Source organism: Cryptomeria japonica, chromosome 11, assembly GCF_030272615.1.
Source record: "Cryptomeria japonica chromosome 11, Sugi_1.0, whole genome shotgun sequence".
NCBI lineage: Eukaryota > Viridiplantae > Streptophyta > Pinopsida > Cupressales > Cupressaceae > Cryptomeria > Cryptomeria japonica.
Genome location: NC_081415.1, coordinates 400918704 through 400941436, shown reverse-complemented (window position 1 = coordinate 400941436; position 22733 = coordinate 400918704). Strand labels below are relative to the sequence as shown.

At 36.6% G+C, this 22733-nt stretch overlaps 1 protein-coding gene across 2 annotated transcripts in view; it reads right to left on the bottom strand.

The window, feature by feature from the left end:
* Positions 1–19153, bottom strand: part of LOC131071585 (uncharacterized) — a 72975-nt gene extending 53822 nt beyond the window's left edge. Inside the window, exon 1 of one of the 2 annotated variants that reach the window (XM_058007487.2) lies at positions 18869–19153. In XM_058007487.2, coding sequence (XP_057863470.1) covers positions 18869–19009 — 141 coding nt within the window. In that variant the 5' untranslated portion in view covers positions 19010–19153. The remainder of the gene's footprint in view (positions 1–18868) is intronic. The other variant, XM_058007488.2, reaches the window with a different exon arrangement.
* Positions 19154–22733: the final 3580 nt, after the last annotated feature.

Sequence of the window (22733 nt, the reverse complement as noted above, 5' to 3'; positions counted from 1 at the left end):
AATTGCTATATCCATCTAAGTCCAGCAGTTCAAAACAGTTTTTAAACATAAGTCCCCCTTGAGATTTTCAGCATACACTACCCAAGAAGCTATTCCACTAAAGTCGCTTGTTCGCACATATAGACCTTGGAATCAGTAGTGATTTTTCAGGAGAGGATAGAATACCTTCGGGTATCCTATTCTAATGTTTGGTAGATGATAAAACAGACACCAACAGGACTTTGAGTCCCAGTCTTCAGAAGATGAGGGAGCATCAAGTGCAACTAGGGAAGAAGAAGTTGAAAAACCTGAAAAGAAAAGAAAGAAGGCAAAGGCCAGCAAGGGAACCCGAACATCAAAGAGAATAAAAAGGAACCCCAGTCAATCACCTGAGGCCCATGTGCAGGAAAAGATCCCAATAAGAAGGCTAGAGGTCGCCATTTCATCTAAGGACCCCAACTCAGACGATGAAGTAGTTGAGCTTGATCATCTACCTACCCCACCTCCACAGAATGATCTAGTTGTCGTAGAGGCAAATGAGCCACAAGAGACAGATGATCCGCAGCAGCCCAATAAGCAAGAAACAAAGACGCAGATCATTAATTTGGATAGGCCTGAAAATCAGGTTGAGGAGGGAAATTATGCCAAATGTGGAGACTATTAGGCAACAGCACATGCAGGAAAGAAAACATGAGGCACAACAAGAAAGAGATATAAGAGATAACACCACAATTGAAGGAGAAAAGGAGGAAGATAGAACCAAAGAACCCCACGAGACTGAGGAGCAACCGCCATTGGAAGCTACTCAATAATTGCTCGGTGAGGTGGGAGAAAACTCAATTGTGAGTAAAGGACATGATACAGTGCCCAATCCACCTTCTACGTCCGATCAACCGCAGATATGCAGCAAGTCCGCTGAGACATCTAAGGGGCAAGGTGGAGAGTTGGTAGTCACCTCAAGACAAACCATCCCTCACGAATGGTTAATAACTCGAGCCAAGCAAAAGGCAACTGTCAAGCCGCCAATCAACCTGGAGGATATATTTTCTCGAATAGGGGAATCTCAAGCCAAAGGGAAGAAGAAGCCAAGAACCTATTTCAGGATCACCAAAGATGAGCAAAGAAATCAAATGATCCATATTGTTGTCCCACCTAAGGATAAACCAGTAGAATCGATCGCCTTGGTTGATTATAGCATCACATCTATCTCGTTGGGTAAGGTGGCCAAGGAACAGGAAAGAGAAGAGTTCAAGGACTCTATACAAAACATTCTTAGGCAGCTGGATGAGATGACCGCTAAACGAGATATGTATTGGGCTCGTGTCGAGCAGGTTGAGGGATACATAGACCACTTGCTAATGCTACTGCAACATACTACTAAATCTCACGTTCCTCCACTGGCATTGGTGCAGAAAACTACAGCCAAGTTTGAGGGAGTGCACGACATAGCTAAAGGCAGTTAGAGAATGGATCAAGAATGTCAGGGCAAGAGGAAGGCAAGTTATCAAGGATGCAGTCCACATGGCAATCGATCTACAGTCAACCCGCGTGAATATATAGGAGGTCAAGAAAGAATACGTCGAATTCCAGGAAACGATTGGTATAGCTCTACCCATCATGAGAGCCTTATTTTGGACTCACGCCCGGATTCCTACGCTACAAGTGATCTTGGATCCCCATAGTATCAGCACTCTTAAAGAATGGTACTGGATTATTAGCACAAAGAATGACATGGCAAGCACCATCAGCAAAATGCAGGAGGAAAGCAAGGAAGGCTTATCTGATGTCAGAAGTTTCAGCAAGGGTGTCCTCAAGGCGTTGGTCACCGACTAGAATGATAACATGGAGTTGAGTGATATGATATCGCGCTGAAATGGTAGGTTAAAAATTGATAAAATCACATACTCCATGACTGACATAGAATTCATCAGCAAGCTGCAGGCGGAGGTGATGCGTTTTGAAACTTATCAGGTAGAATGGTGCGGGCAACTGAGAATTGTGGACAGCCATCGAGAGGGCATCCAATTCAAAATGCATAATCCTCCTATTCCTCCTAGTAAGAAATTGTTTCATGTGTGCATAAAGTTTCAAGAATATGTTCAGGCAAAGCGCATAGAAAATCGGGATATCTGGAAAGATCATTTGGATGGAGAAAATGACTTTTTGGAGAGAGAATCAACCTTGGGATCATAAAAGGCACTTTTCCAGAAATAGTTGTTTCTTCCCACCACTAAAGTGCTTTTGTAAATTTTGAGCTCTGTGCAGGTGCACTTTTTGGGGGAGCAGCTTTATGATAGGTAGTTATTAGTTAGTTGGTAGTTGGTAAGGAGATGTTTTTCCTATTAAATGGGTATGGGTAGCCATTCCATGGGGGATGAATCTGGGCCCACTTGTATGATTAAATCTAGGTCGTTCATCCAATTTTGGAAACCTTTATTAAGAGATTGGAGTTCCCTTGTTTTTGTAAGTTCTAGAATTGTTGTTGAAACTCAGCCAAAATTTATACAGAATTAATGGAAGTTAAAGTTGTTATAATTTTATGTGAGTGCATGGTCTCCTTCACCATTTGATTTTATGCTATGTATTTTGTTTTCAGATAGTGTATTCAGGTTAAATATTTGATAGAAGTCTTTAAGTTCATACCTTTAAGGACTAGTTGATTGCCATTCCCTCTGTTTGGTTAATTTGAACTCATATATATGCTTAGTTCGGTTATTAGATGTTGAATGGATGGATGTAAAAGTTCTGTATTAATGTTTAATAGTTTGAAAATCTAGTTTCCCTTGAAAATTGCATTAGATTTTACACAGTTGTGATGTATTAGCTGTCAAAGTTAAATCTGGTTTTTTAAAGGTTTCCGTCTATTCACCTGAATATGCTGTTTTAGATAAATTAGTTAGTTTCTTTCTCCCTTTGTCTTCCTTTTTTTCCCTTTTTTACAATTTAAAGTTGAGGTCCCAAAAAAAAGGCATAATGTTAAAGAACAATTTGATGAAGTCAAAGTTGTAGAGTCTTAGGGAACCTATGCAACCAAAAGCCGATTTTATTTAACCACGTAAGTCCCTTTATGTTTCCAGCAAAACACATTAAATCACTGAGCTATCCCGCAGTCATGACCTGACAATTGGAACCTTGAGGTTGTCCCCATTGATCAGTTAGAACAGCATTAGGGAATCCTTATTTAAGAGAGGATAGAATACTCAGCCAGAACATTCTATTCTGCACCGACTGGAAGGAGTTAATTATCTGACTTTAGCCACGTCAACAGATACCTCTTCCCAAAAGGGAAGGGGTAGACTGATTCCCTAAATCCTGAAATCCGGAAGGAAGGGAAGTCCGGGTCTCGGGATTCGAGGAGACAAGATACCTCTTCCCAAAAGGGAAGGGGTAGACTACTTCCCGGAATCCTAAAATCCAGAATTCCTAAGAAGGAAAAGGGAAGGAGAATGGACCAATGGACTCCAAGGTACAAAGGCAAGATGCAAGGGTGAAGGGAGAAGGCCCAAAGTCTACCTCATGACAAGAGAATACCTAAACATTTCCTTGATTTACTAATTCAGCGCTTGATCAACTAGAGCAGCGCTGGTCCATGAAACATATCTCTAATCGATTCTCACTAATGGACCAAGGGTGTCATAAAATTACAACAATAACCCTGTGTGGGTTCTTCTTTTCTTGAGTATTGAAATGGCTATGGCCATCTAGAAATCTCTATGGTTTATGTACTTAGTATTTAGTGATATAATTTTTAGTTTTACCCCTCAGAAAAAACCTAAGTTATCGTTTCGGGTTGGAGAACCCGTTTCGCCGGTTCGGCAAAATTTTGAAATGAGGTTTGTTAGTATAAAAACAATGTAAAAATTATATATATATATAGAGAGAGAGAGAGAGAGATGCGTGTATGTATGTATGTATATGTATGTATGTATGTATGTATGTATGTACATGTATGTATGTACATACATACATATACTGAAAAATAAATTGAATGAATGATTCAATAATCGGATAATTACATTAAACGATATACACGTATATATAGAGGTTACAAGACGATGTTCTATAAATAGAACTAGTCGTTAAAGTGAAGTCAAATAAGCTAAAAAGCTTAAAAAGCTAAATATAACTTAAAAGGCTAAATAATAAAAAGCTAACTTAACAAGCTAAATAAGTCAACTAAAAAGCTAAATAGCTAAATAAGTCGACAACTAAGATGACTCCTAAAAATAGAAGATGGCCATTATAGAAGATATTAATATTATTTTAACACCCTCCCTAATGGTCATCATACTCACTACCCTACAGAAGACACTGCAGGTGTTTTGATCACAAATGCAAAGAACACTTTGCTGCTACAGAGACCCTCCCAAGATCTGCAGAATGTAAATGACCAAGAGTACCAAAAGCCATCCAATCTAATGTAGCCTTCACATGCGAATTAGAGATTTGGCACACACGAATTACTAAAGCCTGAAACCATGATTTTGAGGAAAAAATCAGCAAACCCTTATGTAGAAGAGTACTGGGCACTATTTGCTCTAGCAACTCCTAAACAGACTGCAAGATACCACGGTTATAGATGTTCGCCCTGACTGTGCGACCCAAAACTGACTGCGACAAAGCACAATTTTTGAGAAGAAAAATCGATCAAAACCAGAGAACTTCGCGAATCACAAATCCCACGCGAACTTCGCGTATTACAGATGATTTTTGAGGAAAAAATCGTAAAAACCATCAAACAATTTTTGAAGAAAAAATCGTGAAAACCTAGAATTCCCACGCAAGCTTTGCAGATGACAAATAATAATTTTGAAGGAAAAAATTTGAAACCCTGCAAACAATTTTTGAGAAAAAAAAAATGTGAAAACCAACCAAACAAAAAATTTGCTTATCACAAAGCAAAGAAGGTTGACTCCTCTCCAGAATGCTCTGCAACATGAGCCTACTCCTGTTCCTGAGACCCTGCCAGCCTAGATTGCACAGATGCCAACAATTTCCTGCAATCTTTCTTCACATGGCCAAACTGGTGACAATAGTTACATTGTACACTTTTCTTCTTTGAAGACTGCGAATATTGACCTTGCCCCTTCTACTGGAAGGACTGAACTTTACCCTTGTTCTTATCCAAAACTGTAGCTGTGAAGGCCTATTCAGTGGACGAACTAGCATTGCTTCCAAACTGCTGCTTCCATCGATCCTGCTATAGAAGCTTGTTGCAGAGATCAGGAAACGTCGATCAACACTAGTAGAAGAGATATTGAGAGTATCAATGAAATGCTCGTACGATCTGGGAAGGCTTTTCAGCGTGATCACTACCATATCCTCTTCCACCATGGTTCGGCCTATAGCTTCCAACTGGTCACGTATCTCCTTGATCTTTGTGAGATGTGCTTGGATAGAAGACTTATCATCCATCATGATAGAAAACAGCATATTCTTTAGAAAGAAAGCTTGGCTCTTGTCGGACGTTTCATGAAGATCCTTCAAAAGATCCCAAATCTCTTTAACTGTTTTACCTGAAGGCACCTGAGGGAGTTGATCATCTGTGACTGAGAGTTTGATAAGCATGATAGCCTCTCGATTATTCGTATCATGTTTGTCTTGATCTTCACTTGCTGTTGTAGGACGAGGAACCTTGCCAAGAATAATCTGATCAAAGCAACGATATTCAAATATTGATAACATGCACTGTTTCCAGGTGTTGTAGTTGAGCCCACTGAACTTCTGACTGTGTTCCAACATGATGTTGCTCAAAGATGCCATCATGGAAATCGAGGTTGAACAAGGTCAACCAAGTGAAAGCAAGAGACAGAAGAATATGATTTTTTTTTAAATCAAAATAGAAGCAGTTGCTGAAAAAACTGAAACCTTGGAGGAGAATTCTAGCACGAATTCCAGGGCGCGAATTTCAAGGTTCGGAAGAAACCCAGAAATTAAAATTTTCTGCAAACTTAAAACCTGAACTTTTTCCTGAAAATAATCAGAAAAAATAATAATTTGCAGAAAATAAAAAAATACCTCTGATTTTTTTTGTAAAAAAAACAGAAAAATATAAACGATTTTTTTTCCAAAAAAAAATAAGGGCAGAAACCCTAGGTCGGATGTATAGCATAAACAACACCCAAAAAACACCAAAATTCCCGACGTCCACAGAATTAGCAGAAATCGCGGATTGTTTTTAAATTCCAAGACAAATTCGCTGGCACAAAATTTGAGGCATGGAAAACGAGGCACCTAGAAAAATCAAAGACCAACCCACAAAAGCTCTCGAAAAACCCACCAAGAATCTAAAATTAGAATGCAGATCCGATGGCTCAAAAATCGAGGGACAGAAAACAATGCACCCAAAAAAATTTGACTACCCAGTTGAGGTCTCGAAAAACCCACCAAGAATCTGCAACCAGAGTAAAATTTCGACTTGAACTAAAGGGTCAAAACCCTAGTCGAAAATTGCGAAAACAATAGGCGGCCATGACTAAACCAGATCAAGCAAAAACACATGACGCGATTTGTAACAAAAATTCCACGAAACCCTTGAAAAAATTTCAACCTACCAAAAAAAAATCCACCTAGGAAGAGAAAAATAACCTGCTCTTTTAAAAAAAAAAAAAAGTTTTTAAAAAATCTCTACAATAAAAACTTTGAAAAAATTTTAATAACAAAAACTTTCGAAATTTTTAATTTTCATGCTCTTATATCATGAAAAATAAATGGAACGAATGATTCAATAATCGGATAATTACATTGAACGATATATACACGTATATATAGAGGTTACAAGACGATGTTCTATAAATAGAACTAGTCGTTAAAGTGAAATCAAATAAGCTAAAAAGCTTAAAGAGCTAAATATAGCTTAAAAGTCTAAATAATAAAAAGCTAACTTAACAAGCTAAATAAGTCGACTAAAAAGCTAAATAGCTAAATAAGTCGACAACTAAGATGACTGCTAAAAATTGAAGATGACCATTATAGAAGATATTAATATTATTTTAACATATACATGTATGTATGTGTGTATATGTATGTATGTATGTATACAGCCTAGAAGCATGAATTAAGATAAGATTGTCATGTACCATCATACAAACAACAAAACCACCATAAACTTGTAATCATAGCATCATGATCATACCATCGTAGCATCATACAATTCAAGTTCAATATCAAAATAATAAAATCAAGTTCAAATATCATTATTTCAACAATTGGAACTTTAGTTTTAAGTTTTAATCATCAAATGGATTCTCTAAATCATCAACATCATCATCATTGAAATTAATTTTAGAATATCACAAAATTAAATTTAAATAAATATTAAATTTAAAATTAATATAAATATTTCACTTATTAAATTTAAATTATTAAAAATAAAACAATATTATTTAATTTGAATATATATTTTATAATAAATTTAAAAAAGGGCTTCATATAATAGACTATAAAGGTCAAGGTATATTCAAATTTAATAGTATTGTTTAATTATAAAGTTTGAGCAACAAGATGCAAATGGACTTCAGTGCCAAGGCTTCTATCCTCCTCAAATGTACTAGCTCTCCCAATTGCTTAGAAACCCTTCACAATTCAAATTTAATAAATGTCAATGATGAAAGACTAATTAAATGTCGAAAGGGAAAAGCAAAAAACCGAAACACGTACCAAACCAGTACCCAGATCCAGTGCAAACAAGACCCGTAGCCAACCAAGTAGCCTGCAAACCCGGTAACATAGAAAACTCCAATCTTCTAATATTTACATGCTTTTCCTTTTGTGAAAATATTTCACCTACAGTACAAAATTCACTTTACCACATAAACCCCCCTTGAAATATGATTGACAAACCTTATTTTCTCTTGACATGCTATTTCATCCTTTCTTGAAAATTACTTTGTCAATAATAATTCAATGGCATTTGATTATAGTCTCCCCCTCTTGATTCACCCTACATGAATGGTATTCACCTTGCATTTTCACATGAAATCTCTCTCTTTACATTTTAGCCTTTTTCTGTTAGACACAGTTGAACAGATTTGTCATTGATGTGAAAAAGAGATATGCAGATTTGTCAGTGCTATGACATTGTGTTCTGGATGCTTTGAAGGGGCTGAGCAGTACCTTATTGTCTGGAAGGGTTACAACATAACTTACTGGTTTGGAATATTGTTTATCAGTCAAATAAGAACTTTAATGCTGTCATTGCTTGGCTGTTATCAAAAGTAATCTTCAGCACATCTTTATTAGCGTCACTCTTCCATGAAAGTCATTGGTAAACAGAACAATGGACTCCTTTGCAGACATACACAGGTGATTGTGTTGATACGAGCATGTAATAAGATCATAAAAGTTATCATCTGTGACTGGAATAAATCTTTCGATTCAAATCATAAAGTAATCAAGCACAGCTGGCATGAGATTTTTATACAGATAGCACAGGTTTAATTGATTTCTCATTCTCAACGATATATAATATAGTATTCTCCATCATGATTGACTGTGATTGCTTGGCTGTTAAGATAGACTTCAAATTGATCATTTACCTTTAGAATGATTGCTAAAGATTGACAGGAGATGACCCACGTACAGAAGATGGTGACTAATATGTTTGAATATGTTTGATGGACTTCTTATTTTCATTGAAAGTCGATGCATTATATACTGTCTTCAATAGTTGTTAGAACCTTGTCTTTCATCAATATAGACATTTATAAAAGAAGTCACCATAATGAAGAATGAAAAGACACTGGAATAGAAGTTGAGACTTGAGACAGTTGACAGTTGTCGGTTTGGGTTGGTTGTAACTTATTGGTAACTTGTTAACTGATTGCAGTTAGCCGATTCACTTTATGCTTTCTATTTATGTATTCCTTTATTTGATTAAAGAGGGTGTTGTGTGTGTGAGAATGTTTGATGATGACTGAGTTTTTGAAGATAGAAACCAGAATTATATTTGTAATAAGATTGCAACAATCTTGGAGAATGTTAAAAAACTTTGTAATGTTCGAGAAATGAATGATATGTCAAAGAGTGACTTAAAAGGAATGCAGAGTATTGGAGGTTTTCTTAAGTTCTGAAGGAAAAGAGAGGTATGCTGTGTTTGTTCAGTTTTTGACAAATTAAATAGCAATCAGGTTCATCATTAGCAGCCATACATAGTCTGTTTTATTGTTGAAAATCAGATTTCAGAATTCTGTATAGGTTTCTGTAGAATCAGATTGAGAAAAGAATCAGCAGTGGCAAATATCATTTGTACTGATTTGTTGAAGTTGTGATCAAGCTATGTGAACAGGATTGTTTGGAGGTTGAAGACAGTAAACAAAGTTCTATTTGCAGATCTTTATTTGTTTTCAGATATACAGAAACAAACTAATTTTCATATCGGTTTCAGTGCATTATCTTGCAGTTATACAGAGACTGTTGACATTAAGACTCGTTATATTTAGTACATTTTGTAAATGTTATTCAATTTTCTATTCAAGATGCAAGTTATATTCAAGGTTATTTTTCCTTTCAAGTATATGTTATTTCTTAATATAATAAATCTGATTATTATCTGGTATGTTGCAGATGAGAAAGAGCATTTATAAATTTCAATGTTCTTCTCACAATCACCGATCAATATATATATGCCAATCAAGAAGATCAAGCAATACATTGACTGGTCATGTCTATTAGACATGACCGATCAAGATATTACTTGATCGCACCCCTTCAAACCATAATTTGTGTTTAACCGATACCAATCGGTGTGTATGTAATTAACAAACAAAACCGATACCAATCGGTATTTTATGCATTACGATTTACAACTGATGTTAATCGGTAGTTTGGGCATTGGTTACGAACCCGGTGTTAATCGGGATTTATTGGCGAGGTTATATATATATATATAGATCGAAGAATACGATCACAGCAAGATCGTATACAAGTGAATATCTACGTAGACTTGAGTTATCATGCATATAATTATTAGTATAAGATAAAACCCGAACATAACATATCAAAGAGTAATTATAAATATCATCGGACAAGGAATGATAACTGAAGTCTTATCTATTCTATTGATGAGATAGATGATTGAATGAGAGACTTCATTTATCTCTCATTCAATCATTTATCTTACCGAGGCTATCATGTATCAACACATTTTTCTGTCTTAATGTTTCAGATTGTTGGGGTTGATTTGTATAATTAATCTGAAAATAAACATACCTTGTAAATGAGTTATTTCTGGAGTTGGTGCTCTAAGTTTCTGAAGTTGGTGCTCTAAGTTTCTTGAGTTGGTGCTTAAGTCATTGTATTGTGTACTTGGAGAGTTGGTGCTCTCATAAGAACTTTGATTGAGTTGGTCCTCTTACAGATAGAGGTTTGGTGACTCCTTAGGGTTGGTACCCTTAAACATTGAAATTTTAGTTTGGATCGTGAAACTGGATTAGGACAGTATATCCTAGCAACGTTCTCACAGTGGTTTTCCCATCCTGGGTTTCCACGTAAATCTTGCGCATTGTCTTTATTTTGCATCTCTTTCATTCCTTTCAGTTTTCAGATTGAAGCTTATTAAAAGTTTAAGTTGTTTAAGAATTAATTTGATAAGGATTGAAGTTTTATTTACTACTGATTCACCGCCTCCAACCCACCCACCCACGCACCCTCTCAATAGTAAACCTGTGTTCTACATTTTCCTCCTTTGAATATTTCACATCCATGAATAAATCTTTAGCTTGCATTTGATTTAAACTTTATATTTCTCACCTCTCATTTCACCTTTCTAGGAAATCTAGTTAGTGTGCTCTTTTACAACTTCTCCCTCTTTTCTTCTTCCTTAGTTTGGATATTAGCTTCCCACTTTTGAAATTTTAAAAGATTTAATATTTCCCATTTTGCTTCCACTTTCCCACATACTTGCCTTTTGAATTTTGCTTGGAGGGAATTCATTCACCTTTTGTTTTAATGCACTTTTCCCCCTCACACATTTGAATTTTACATTTGAAATATAAAAGGATGAATTCAATATCTCCTTGGACCTTTTTTACCTCCATCTTCTGCTTGTGAAATATGAATTTACCTACCATAGCCACTGTATTAATGTCCAAACTTTAATACATTAAAATGTTTCCTTCTTGCAACTTTCAGCTCATAGGCAATACTAAACTTCAATCAAATCCGTCATGGAAAATAATGACCTTTTGAAGATTCCTCTGTTGCAAAGGAAAGCAACATTATGAAAAACTCTTCATCTTTTTGTAGGAGGCATTAGATCATCTTGAAGCTTGGCAATATTGCAAAGGTTCATGTAATGTTCCTGCAAATGTATTTTTTAATCAAATGATTAAAATATTATCCATTGCCAAGTAATCGCCATGGACCAATGGCAAGGCTTTCTCCATTTTTCTTTTTTTTCTTTTGTGTCAAATCCATGTGAACTGTCTGATTGGCTTGATCCAACAGTGTGAATTTAAACTTGATTAATAACTGTAAACACATTTGCACTTCATATTTTGGGACTTTATGTTGTGGAATTAAATATTGTTCTATGTTCCACGAGGACACGTTCCTAGGCTTAGTACCCCCGTGCTCATACAAAGGCCAAAACGAGGACATGGGACGTTTTATCCCGTTTCCTATGTGTTTCCTTTTCACAAAAATCGCAGGGGACATTTCATACAAGTATCAGGGACATTTTTGGGCCATAGGGGGATGACCAAAAGTCCTTGGGACGGTCTGGGGACGTTGAGGACTTCTTGTTGTCCCCTACAGCCCAAAAAGTTTTTTAACGCACAACTTAAAAGAAAAAAACACATTTAAATTGAAAAAAAGGTCCGACTGGCCACACCGAGACCCCCAATCAACATTAAAATATTAGAAACCCTAATCTAAAACATAAAACAAACAAAAATAAGAAAAAGACATTCATTTTGACATTTGCAAAGGAGGAGAAAAGCAGCAAGAAAAGAAGAAGCAGCTGGTCAAGGAGTAAACAGTAGGTGAAAGAGGAGGTTAGGGTATCGAATCTACTTCACTGGAGGTAAGTTTTTCATTTTGCGTTTGTTTTTGCAATTTATTTTAGATTTTTTCAAGTTTTTAAAGAAAAAGGGAGGGCATTGTGAGTTTATTTTGTTTATTTTTGAACTTGCAGCTCTCCTTGACATTCTTATACAAATAAAATCATGAGCAACTATGAGAGTAAGTTGGAGTAGTGTTTATGATAATGATGAAGTTGAAATTGAAGAAAGAACTCAAACTAGACCTAGAACTAGAAGTGGGGCAGCCACTGGGGGGACTTTAGGAAGTGTCAATGTAGCAGGGGCAATGTTGATGGTGTTTTTATGCACTATGCAACACAGAGTAAATGGTAAGTATTCTATCCTCTCTTCAACAAAGACTCCCCAAATGCTAAGTTGTGTGATCAAGTGGGACGACTCCAAGGTTCTCGAATGTTAGGTCTTGATGTGCTCTTGGATATACTCAGTTGTATGTGATGTGATATTGCTAGAATCACAAGGTGGACTTACGTTGAATGCTTGAATGCTTGAATGTCGTTGGAACATGGAATTTCATTTGATTTGAAAAAAAATTAAAAAATAAAAAGGACAAGGGTTTGAGAAAGCTATTCTAATCCTATGAATATAAGAGCAATGGACAATTTTTGGTGGAATTTAACTAAGTCTTGCTTCAACATGTAACGAACATCTCCACAAGGCTAGTGCGATCTTCTAGGGATGGCTTTATGATTTTCAGATCATCACCACAAGCATAGACACCATCAAGTTGATGCATATCAATGAAGGAGTGATAATTGAAGTTAAGCTTGGCTAACATGGATCCAATTGACTACGCAAGGCACTTTACCATCGCCAAGGAGTTAGTAGTATGGATGTACGAATTTCACCATTGATCATACACAAAGTTCTTCCATTCATCTAAACAACATGAAAATAAATGAGAAGTAGAGATCATGCAAATTGTTGAATCAAACACATAGAGTTCACCATATCTTCAACGAAAATAATGTCTTTTACAACAATCTTTGCCTTCTCTTACTACTCTAACTATTTGCTATCTTCTACTCTATTATCTATTCTCTATTTATTAACCTTTACAAATGAAAAACTGGAGCCTTATATAGTGCTCTCATTACAATCGAATGGCTCAAATCGATTCTCAATCAATGGCCAAGATCGAAAGATAGAAACCCTAATTAGTGTTTGTTACACCCATTGCAAAGCATTTAATGCTTGACCAATGACAAAATTACAATTGATAGGACACTTGTCCTCCTTGGAAAATTCAACCAATAGATGGTGATGGTAGGTACATCAAACTTTGAGCCCATGTGGTAGTTATCTTCTTTTGATGTATGAGTTAGGTACATTGAATCTGGACGCCTTATCTTGATTAGATGTGATTGGATAAGAGATGACTGGGCGCCACCTCAGCTTGCTTGATCTTTGTAACTCATCAAAAGTTGTGTGAATGAATGAGGCATATCTCTTGATAATTTGCAAGCTCTTGATGCGATGATGACTTTGCTCAAATTGATCCTCTGACTTTGATTAACTCTTCCGAAACTATCTCCTATCTTGATCACTTGCATTTTGGAGCTTCCGTCTGGCTATACTGATTGTGTAAATTTCTTCTTTGAACGCTTGATGTTGATTGCTACTATTGCCTTATACGAGCTTAAGACTCAACGTGATGCAATGCCTTCCTTGGTCCTTGTCTTTGCTTAGGTGATGAAATCTTGATATTGTATGCGAGTTGAAGTTCCTTCATCTTGGAGCTGATCTTCACCACTTGCTTTGCATGTCACCTTACTTGCATCAAACCTGAAAACAACAAAACTTGAATCAAAACATTGCAAAAAGTACTTAATCCATGCTTCCTACTGCCTTCTTTAAGTCTGGAAATGAATTTTCTGATTATGTAAGCATCTGATTTTGAGTCTGATTTTGTGAAAATGACCAAATCAACCTATCTCAGATCTGCAAACATTTCAAAAAAGACTGAATATATTAATCAGATTGCTTTTCTGACAGAATCGTCTTCCTCTAAACAAATATGCTCTTTGATTAATCACTGGATTTTATCAAACTGTAGCGTAGATTTAGTAGTCCTTTCCAATTCGTTGATTCAATAAGTTCATTTGCTGTAGGTAATGATCAGGTTCAGTGCCCTGAATGCCTTCACCTCAATGTAAGCCAAAATCGCACTCATTCCAAAGTGAATTCGCCGAGGTTTGCCACAATGGTTTTGGCAATGTCTGACCAGAATCAAGATCACTATGCTTGCTGTATAAAATGATCGATCTGCTATGTATGATTAACAACTTCGCCTCACATAATAAACCTGCCATAATTCAAATCAAAGTTGCACTTAATCAATGACAGTGTTCACTGTGTCTCTATGGTCAGAATCGCCTTTCTCCATGAATTTATCATAATTTTAATCAAAATCGCACTGAATGAAAATAATTCAGTATCGCCTTGAATCAGAATGTGCCTTGTATTGACTTCACTTTGATCTTAGACAGAATTGCTATCAATAATGAATTCGCTGTCTCAAATTCGTTGGAGGATATTGGTGGAATTCACTGTCTCCCGAAGATGCTGATCAATGTCGCTGTGTTTAATTATCAATTTTGTCTTCTTGATCAAGTTCGCCCTTGTTCCAATCTAAGTCGCCTTCAATTGGGGAGAAGAATTAGCTATGTTTCCAAATCTGAACCGCCTCTCACTGACCTTGTTCTTGCTTGGATGGAAGTCGCTGTCAATAAATTCGCCCTTGATGACCTGACTGAAATCGCAGTATACAAGCAATATCGTTTTATTTGTTTGATCAAATGAAATGATCAAACCATCTTTATAGGTATTTAGAGAAGAATCATACCCTCACATAGAGTCACCTTATAACCCACATTAATTATTAGCAATTAATTCATGAGTCCCACCAACATATATTAAATGCCTTGAGATAAATTCGTGACGCTAAACTTGGGATTATGAAGCTCACATCTTAAATAAAAAACACTCATCTTGCATTGTAGAAAGAATTCAAGTCAATGACATTTTAAATGTGTTCCTTTGTTTTGATTAAATCGTGCCTTACCAAATTAAATGCCACATATATGTTTTGCTAAGGGCAATTTCAGTTCTTGTTTATCGTGCTTGGTCAAAGGACACAATGTCCTTGGTCAAAGGACGGGATGGTTTGCTTGAGTGATGGTGTCCCTAGTCAAAGGACGAAACATCTTTGGCCAAGAGACGAAATGTCTCTGCCTTAAGAAGGCTTGATCATACAACTGTGTGGACGTCCTTGGTCAAGGGACGATACATCCTTGGTCAAAGGACAGGATGTCCCTTGAATTCCATGCCTTAAACCAATTTTTTGATGGCCGTGATCAACTTGAAATCGTTAAGTCTTAGTTCACTGTTTGGAGCGATCAAAGAAAATGTGATTCGTGCCCTAGTTCGTGCCTTAAAAGCATCAAAGAAAATCGCAAGAGTTTAATTTGCTTTTGGCTAGGCAAAGGAAATGTGATCTGGCCACTGACTTGGATGGGCATAGGAAAGGACAAAGCTTAGTTCGTGCCTGTGATGCTAGCTGGAAATGCAAGACTCAATTCGCTTTTTTTTTGGGTGGTCAAAGAGAGTGTTGCAAGGGCTTAGGCTTAATTCATGTCTTAGAAGCGATCAAGGGAAATAATCCTCAACCCGTGTTTTGATTGGTCAAAGAAATTGCACTAATGTCGGTGTTTGGTATGGCATTGTTAATGCCTTGGAATTCTTATTTGCTCTCCTCTGTAAGGTTTGCGGGCTCGAGCATTGTTGACGGTAGTGAACGGGGAGTCGAAAGTGATGAGGTGGAAGGGAATGAGTTTTAGAAAAAAGCCATGGGGTATGAAAGTGGTAAGAGGGGTAGGATAAGAGCTATGGTAGGGTCATAAGTAGTTGGGAAAAGGAAGATGTGGGGGGTTATAAGGGAGGTACCGTGACATGGGGAGTTATAAGGGAATAGCAAAGGGGCCATAGCAAGGAAGGGATAGGGGTGTAGGAGGTAGTTAAAGGGGTGACATTGGGTTAGGATAGGTAAGCTAAGATGGGGTTGGGGTTAGTGAGAGTAGAAAGGAAGGTGAATTAGGATAGGGTCAGGGTACTAGAAGGGTATGTTAAGGAAAAAAAGGGGATAATTAAAATAAAATGAGGGTTGGAGGGTGTAAGAAATGGTAGGTATAAGAGGTAGTAAGAAAGGAGTTGAAGGTGGAGATGAAGGTTAGAGGAAGGTAGGAAATGGAAGGAATGAGAGGTGGTAGAGGAAGGAAGTGAAAGAAGATGGAGGGATAAGGGGATGGAAGATAAAGGGTGGAGGAATAAGGATGGGTGGAAGGTAAGGGTTATAGGGTGAAATAGAAAGGTGAAGTGGAGTGGTAGGAAGTAAAGATAGAAGGTAAAAAGGTGTGGGAGTGGAAATGGAGGAAGTAAGGATGGAAATAAGGAAGTGAGGAAGAATGGAAGGAGGTGAGGGAAGAGGAAATGGAAGGAGGGATGGAGAAGGGGAGAAGGTGAAATGGAAATGAAAGGGGAGATGGAAGGGAAGCGATCGGGCTTGAGCAAAGGAAGCGTTGTACCTCATTTCATCCTAAAGAGAGAGAGACTAGACTTGATCAGCTCCTGATAGCCAAAGACTCTACAACTAACCTAGAAAGCAAAAAAAAGTAGGGGTCCCCATTTGCAATGGGGCGATGTGTGAAAACATCACAACAGGCAGCAAGTTCAACCTCAAACCCATTTGAATGTCCTTTCCAGATCCTCAAAACCTATGCAAAAGGTCCATTCAACCCCACAAAACCTCTTATTACAATTTGCTACAGGAGTTGACAAAGATAAGAAAAATATTTCAGAGCGTAGTAGAGTACAGGAGTGTCATTTATGCCACAAACAATATAGGAGCAGCTATACTAGAGTCTATTGCCATCTTTTGTGGATAAGTGGTCAAGGGGTGAAAGGTTGCAAAAAAATAACTCAAGCTGAGAAAATTGAGACAAGAAGATTGCATATGGAAGGGGAAGCATTAAGTAAAGGGACTTCAATGGAGAATTCACAGCCTAGTGTGTCTGGTTGAGTTTGGAAGTGCAAAAACCCTAGGTTGCCATTGTTAGGGTTCTTGGATACCCTAAGCGCCAAAGAGAAGGGAAGTTCTAACTTCTAACAACATTCAGGGATAGTTTCTGAAGCTGCACCTAAAGTTTGAGATCTGATCACCCATGGCTACTGCAGATTGGTTGACTGGAACTGATTACGCTACATTCTCTGTAGGAGATCTGTGTAATTAAAACTCACATCACTCAGCTACCCCTCACAGAAGCCTGCTACAGGTCAAGACAGCCACACACAGGTCTCGGGTAACATCAAATTAGTCGCCCCTGCTGCTAGTACAGTCACCTAGCAGCGAACTCAATCTTCAACAGCAGATGAACTTTTCTGAGGAGATTGCAAACCTTGTGAAATGCGTGTGAATTTTATGTAATTCAATAAAGGATATCTATGCTATAATGTGAAGATATGCAAGGTGCTCTTCTGGTTTGGTTAATTCAGATCTAAATACTGCAGAATTTATAAGTTTAGATTTGGCTTCTGAAATGATAATCATTATCAGTCAATAGATGGTGTTTACCAAGGTAACAAATCATTAACAGCAGTTCATATGTAGAGTATTACTTTGTCCTTTCATTGAAATCAATTAAGCTAACCAGAAACTACAGATCCAAGGAAAGGGGAAATACCATTTATCTTGAATAGTTATGCTAATAAATAAAATAAAGTAAATTATAAGAAAATTAAAAACAATTGTATATTCATTTTATCTATCGAATCATCTATAATTTAATTTAACAAAACAAATGAATAAAAATATTTGCCAAATGGTGGCTTTTCATTATTTTACTTTAGAACTAATTAAGTGTTAGTTTGTTTACATTTACTTCAGTAATTTTATAGTTTTGGTTTTTTTTATAAATATATGTCCCCTTTATTTTAGTTTTTATGCACACATCACAACATACCACTCTGTGCCTGGCTGCCACTGTAGGACACCTCTCAGCATAACAATTTCATGAGAAAAATTCAAAATCATCACCCAGTATAGATCGACAAAGAATGTAATGGCCAAACTCATCAAAACTCGGCAAGGAATTCGATTTCAAAATCACCAAAATTTTATTTTCAAAATCATAATTTGAAAATGAAAAAGAAAAAAATAGCCATTCACTGTACACCTTGAAGTCCATTACGATAGCAAAATGGTCAAAAATTTACCGTCACATAAAGGGCTGCACTTGTGGTAACAAAAATGAAAATAAACAACCCAAGCGAGCAAGTCAAAACCACTAATTGTACCATCTAACTGTTATGTACAGGGCTTTGAGTTTGGTCAGGCTTCAGCAACAAACAGAAACAAATCAAAACCAGCAATTGTCTGGAACTCATGCCAAAGTTCTAGTTACAAAGCTGAACAGTTGCCATAATGATCATCATGATCCCTGATTATGCTTTGCCACCACATCAATGAAGCCAAACACAGACAAGGCTGCACGTAAGTCTCGAGTAATTTTCACAGAAAGGAAGCACCTCAGGTGTGGTTTCTTACAATATCGGTAATACAAGCTTGACGGTACCCTTCCGGCTAATTGAGTGTTACCAATTCTTTCTAGTAACCCCACAATAGATATTTAAAACCCCGATTTAATATTTTAAGAGTAAAATTGCAATCGGATACGGTTCCAATTCCACAGCATCCCGACAACAAAGAAAAACATGTACAATGTCCAAACAAGAGAAGAAACACATGCAAAGCAATATTTCTGTCAATAATTAAGAGATAGAGAAAGAAGACATGCCTGGCAACCGCCCATACGGCGGGCGAAAGCCATGGGATAAGTTTCGCCGATCTGTCGATTCCAAAACTCATCCATGCCACATCTATACGTCTCAACTTTCTTTGACATCGCTCTTGATGCTGCTTGTATGCTTGTATCCATTCAGTTGTAGCACATCCCCTGCAATTAGAGTGAGCGAGTTTGGAAAAACGATAGCCTACCGGCAATGATAACAGTCTCTTTCTTCGGGCTTTCGGAAGAAGGAGAGGGCTTGGAAAACAGGCATCAGAAACCACGGCATAAGGAGTCATAAGACGCTTTAATTATAGGTAGTCGTCATTCGGTGTGTCATGTGGGTTAAATTTGACGGTGGAGCCAGGCAATCAAACTTTTTTGGAGGGGATCACTAGGGGAGAGGTGCCAATACCTAGCACCCTAACTTAGTAGGTCCACGTGGACTTTCAAGCTGATTCTTTTTGCCTTCCACCTCGACAACTTAATAGATAAATAGGAAACATTGTTTTTGTTTTTTTTTAAATAGGTCACATTCGTCACGTGTTGCAGGGTGATTTGTCCAACGTGTCAAATAAACCCCAAAAGGGTGCGCTAACCAAAACGTCAAAGGCCCCACCTTGTCTACTTGCCTCTAAAACCTTTTGAAGTTGATAGGGTGGTTGTGTAGCATCCGCACACATGACCACCTTTCTCACCAACTTGTCTCCATTTAGTGATCTTTATCACCTTACATTCCTCCTGCCACTCGCATTAACTCTGCATCGCTTCTCCTTATTGCCACCGCATAGCTCAGCTTTTTTTAATCACAAATTCATTGAATGCTCCTGCCTTGACACCATTTCTTGCCAACTTTCCTTCAATTTTGTCTCGCTTCTTCTTGATTCTTCAACACATTACATACCATAACGTGTTTACCCGGCATCTTAGAACATGCTCGCTTCAGCTACTACTCTGCCTTCAACCTCAGCGTTGGCTACCAGTCTCCCTTCAACTTAGGTGATGGCAACGGTCTGGGTCTCAGGCGTTTGTTTTGCCTTGCGTTACCGTTTAAAGTTAACTCTTTATGGTTCACAAAACTCTGTTTGTTGCTTTCGTTTAAAGGCAAGTTTAAGGGTTTTTGTTTCTTTAATGGTTTTGCATTCGAAGGTTACTTTCTTGTCTTTCCTCACTGCAAGTAGTTGCAGAAGGGTTTGAAGACGGCCAAGGAGCTCAATCATGTGGATTTCAAGATGTTTTGTTCGACCCAAGTGAGGATTAATCCTCACTAAGGCCTACCATTTGTCATTTCCGCTTTTTTTTCTAGTTTCTGTAGATTTCAAAGCATTTTGTATGTTCAATATGTAGTTTCTTGTTGTAAAATTTGTGGGTGTTTGTTTGGTTCGACCGTAGTAACGATTATTCCTCACTACGACCTTCCATTATCCGCTATTCAATTATTTCTTTCAATTGAAGAAAAAATGTAGACATTTTTTATGCTTAAATGTAATGTCCTCTAAATTTGTGGGTTCTTGCTCTATATATAAATAGACTGCACATTCTTTAACATTGCATCTTGCTCGATTTTTTTTTGGGGGGGGGGTTTGTGTTTTTTAACACTAAAATATGTGTTCATGAACACAAATATCTCAGAAAGGGAAACGTACTCTTCTTTTCAAGCTTCATTGGTATTTTGCAAATGTATAAAATTGTGAAAAATATCTTTATATTGGGAAAAACATTAGCTTCTCTCCCCTAGTAAAATTAGATTTTTCCTCCTAGCTAACTTTTCTATCATATTTGGATTAAAAATCGTGACGTCAAATTTGTGGTAGAGGTGAATATGGTTGTCATATTATTTTCATTTGTAACAATCACGACGAGTTGTTGTATGGTATGGAGTGTGATTATCCACACAATGCTTGTTTTCAATCAAAACCTCTACCACTACAGTGCTTGTTTTCCTATGATGATGTGATTCACTTGTTCTTAAAATGTGTGTTCATGGTTTACTCCATAACTACTAACATTTTGTATGGTGATTCCTTTCACATTCCCTAAAAAACCAATTCAAATGCACACAACTAGCCCTTGCACCTTGGTGTACAATAGGTATGTCGAAGAGCTGTGGAAGGTCAATTGGGAAAAAGATTGGTTAAATAGGAGAAATGCCTATTTTATTTTAATCAAGGTTAAATACTCAAATAATACATAATTTTTTAGATATTCACAGTTTCCATACAACTTAAAAGCATAGGTGCTTGAATAGATTGAAATAGTTTGGGTTTAAGGGACTAAATAAACTGTGCATATGAACCATGATAGTTGAATGTAATTATCTTTTCATCCATGATGGATAGTTGAATATAAGACCATGAAAATATAGGACCACACAGAATGTATATGAACCCAATTATTGATAAATGATACAAACTCGCCACCATGCAATCACAGTATGCATGAATTATTAGTTTTAGATGCACTTGTTTTAGTTTTTTAAAAGACATGAATTGATCATGCATGGCAAATCCATGGAATAATAAGTTGTTCATTATTATCTTCTACTATTTTTTAGAGGTTGTGACCTATATAAATATTTTCTTATTTATGTTGTTTAAGCAAGTTAGGCAAGAAAATTTTTCGAGTTTGTGTGCAATAGATTTTAAGAAATTGATTTTATTTTATGCTTGATGTGAGATTGTGTCAAGATCTTCTAGATCAAATGTTAGTACCAATTTGAGTCATGTGATTCAAGTACACAAAGATTACATAGAAATGGATCCAACGACAATGTATTAAGCCACGTAGTAAGGGTTTAAGGGACAAAATAAATTGTACATATGAAAAATATTACAGCTATGTACATATGAAATCTAGAAAATATTAAAGCTATGTACATGTGAAGTCTGATATTTAACTTATCACACTTATGAAATGAAAATTATCTACATACATATGAAATGGAAATTATTTGCTAAATATGAAAATGGAAATAACCCGATCACGCTTCACAATTTTTGACCTAGAACTTGTCTTGCAAAATATAAACATAAACAGATTAGATAGAAAGATTACAATTCATGGTTCACAATTTGTGACCTAACTACTACCACTTATTCCAAGTATAAACAGATAACATAAGTTTAACATCAACGTATGGGGAGTTTACTGATAGTTGTATTTAATACCCTCTCCTATTTCTTTCATCATATCTACCATTTCTTCAGGGAGTACATCCTTGTTTGCATCCATAAAAGCATCAAACTCATCCAAACTGTATTTTTTGCCAACTCTATTTTTGAATGGCTTCCGAGCCTTTGCCATTTTTGTTTTTCCCATTCGACGTTCTGATCAAAATACCCCACCATTACACCTGATTTAGGGACAATTTGTAAAGTCCCCCGCAAGGAATCAAATAACATACATATAACAATAGAATTTTGCAATAATTTTTTATTTATTTATTTATTTTTAAATAGAAACATTTAATATCAAGAATCATTTAAAGTTCACTACTAAAATATTTCCAAGAGGTTCCTCTACATTAGATAACAAATCAAACTGCATGAAATCATGGAAGCAATAATCACAAGCATTCATAATCATAACATCTTAAACATATTAATCCATTGCACATGATTAACATATATGTACCATAATAAGCTAAGCATCAATTGAAATAAAGGACAACTCATAAGCAAATAATGGATTGCTGGTACCAACACCGCACAATCTAAAAACCACTTAACACTACATCATCCAATTTACACAAGAATCCTCCTTAGCGAAGTGTTATAATTACATCCATATAAAAGTACATGAAACATTATCATAATTACATCTTCGACATCAACACTGAAAAACATGAACATGATGCAACAATTGGAGAAGATCA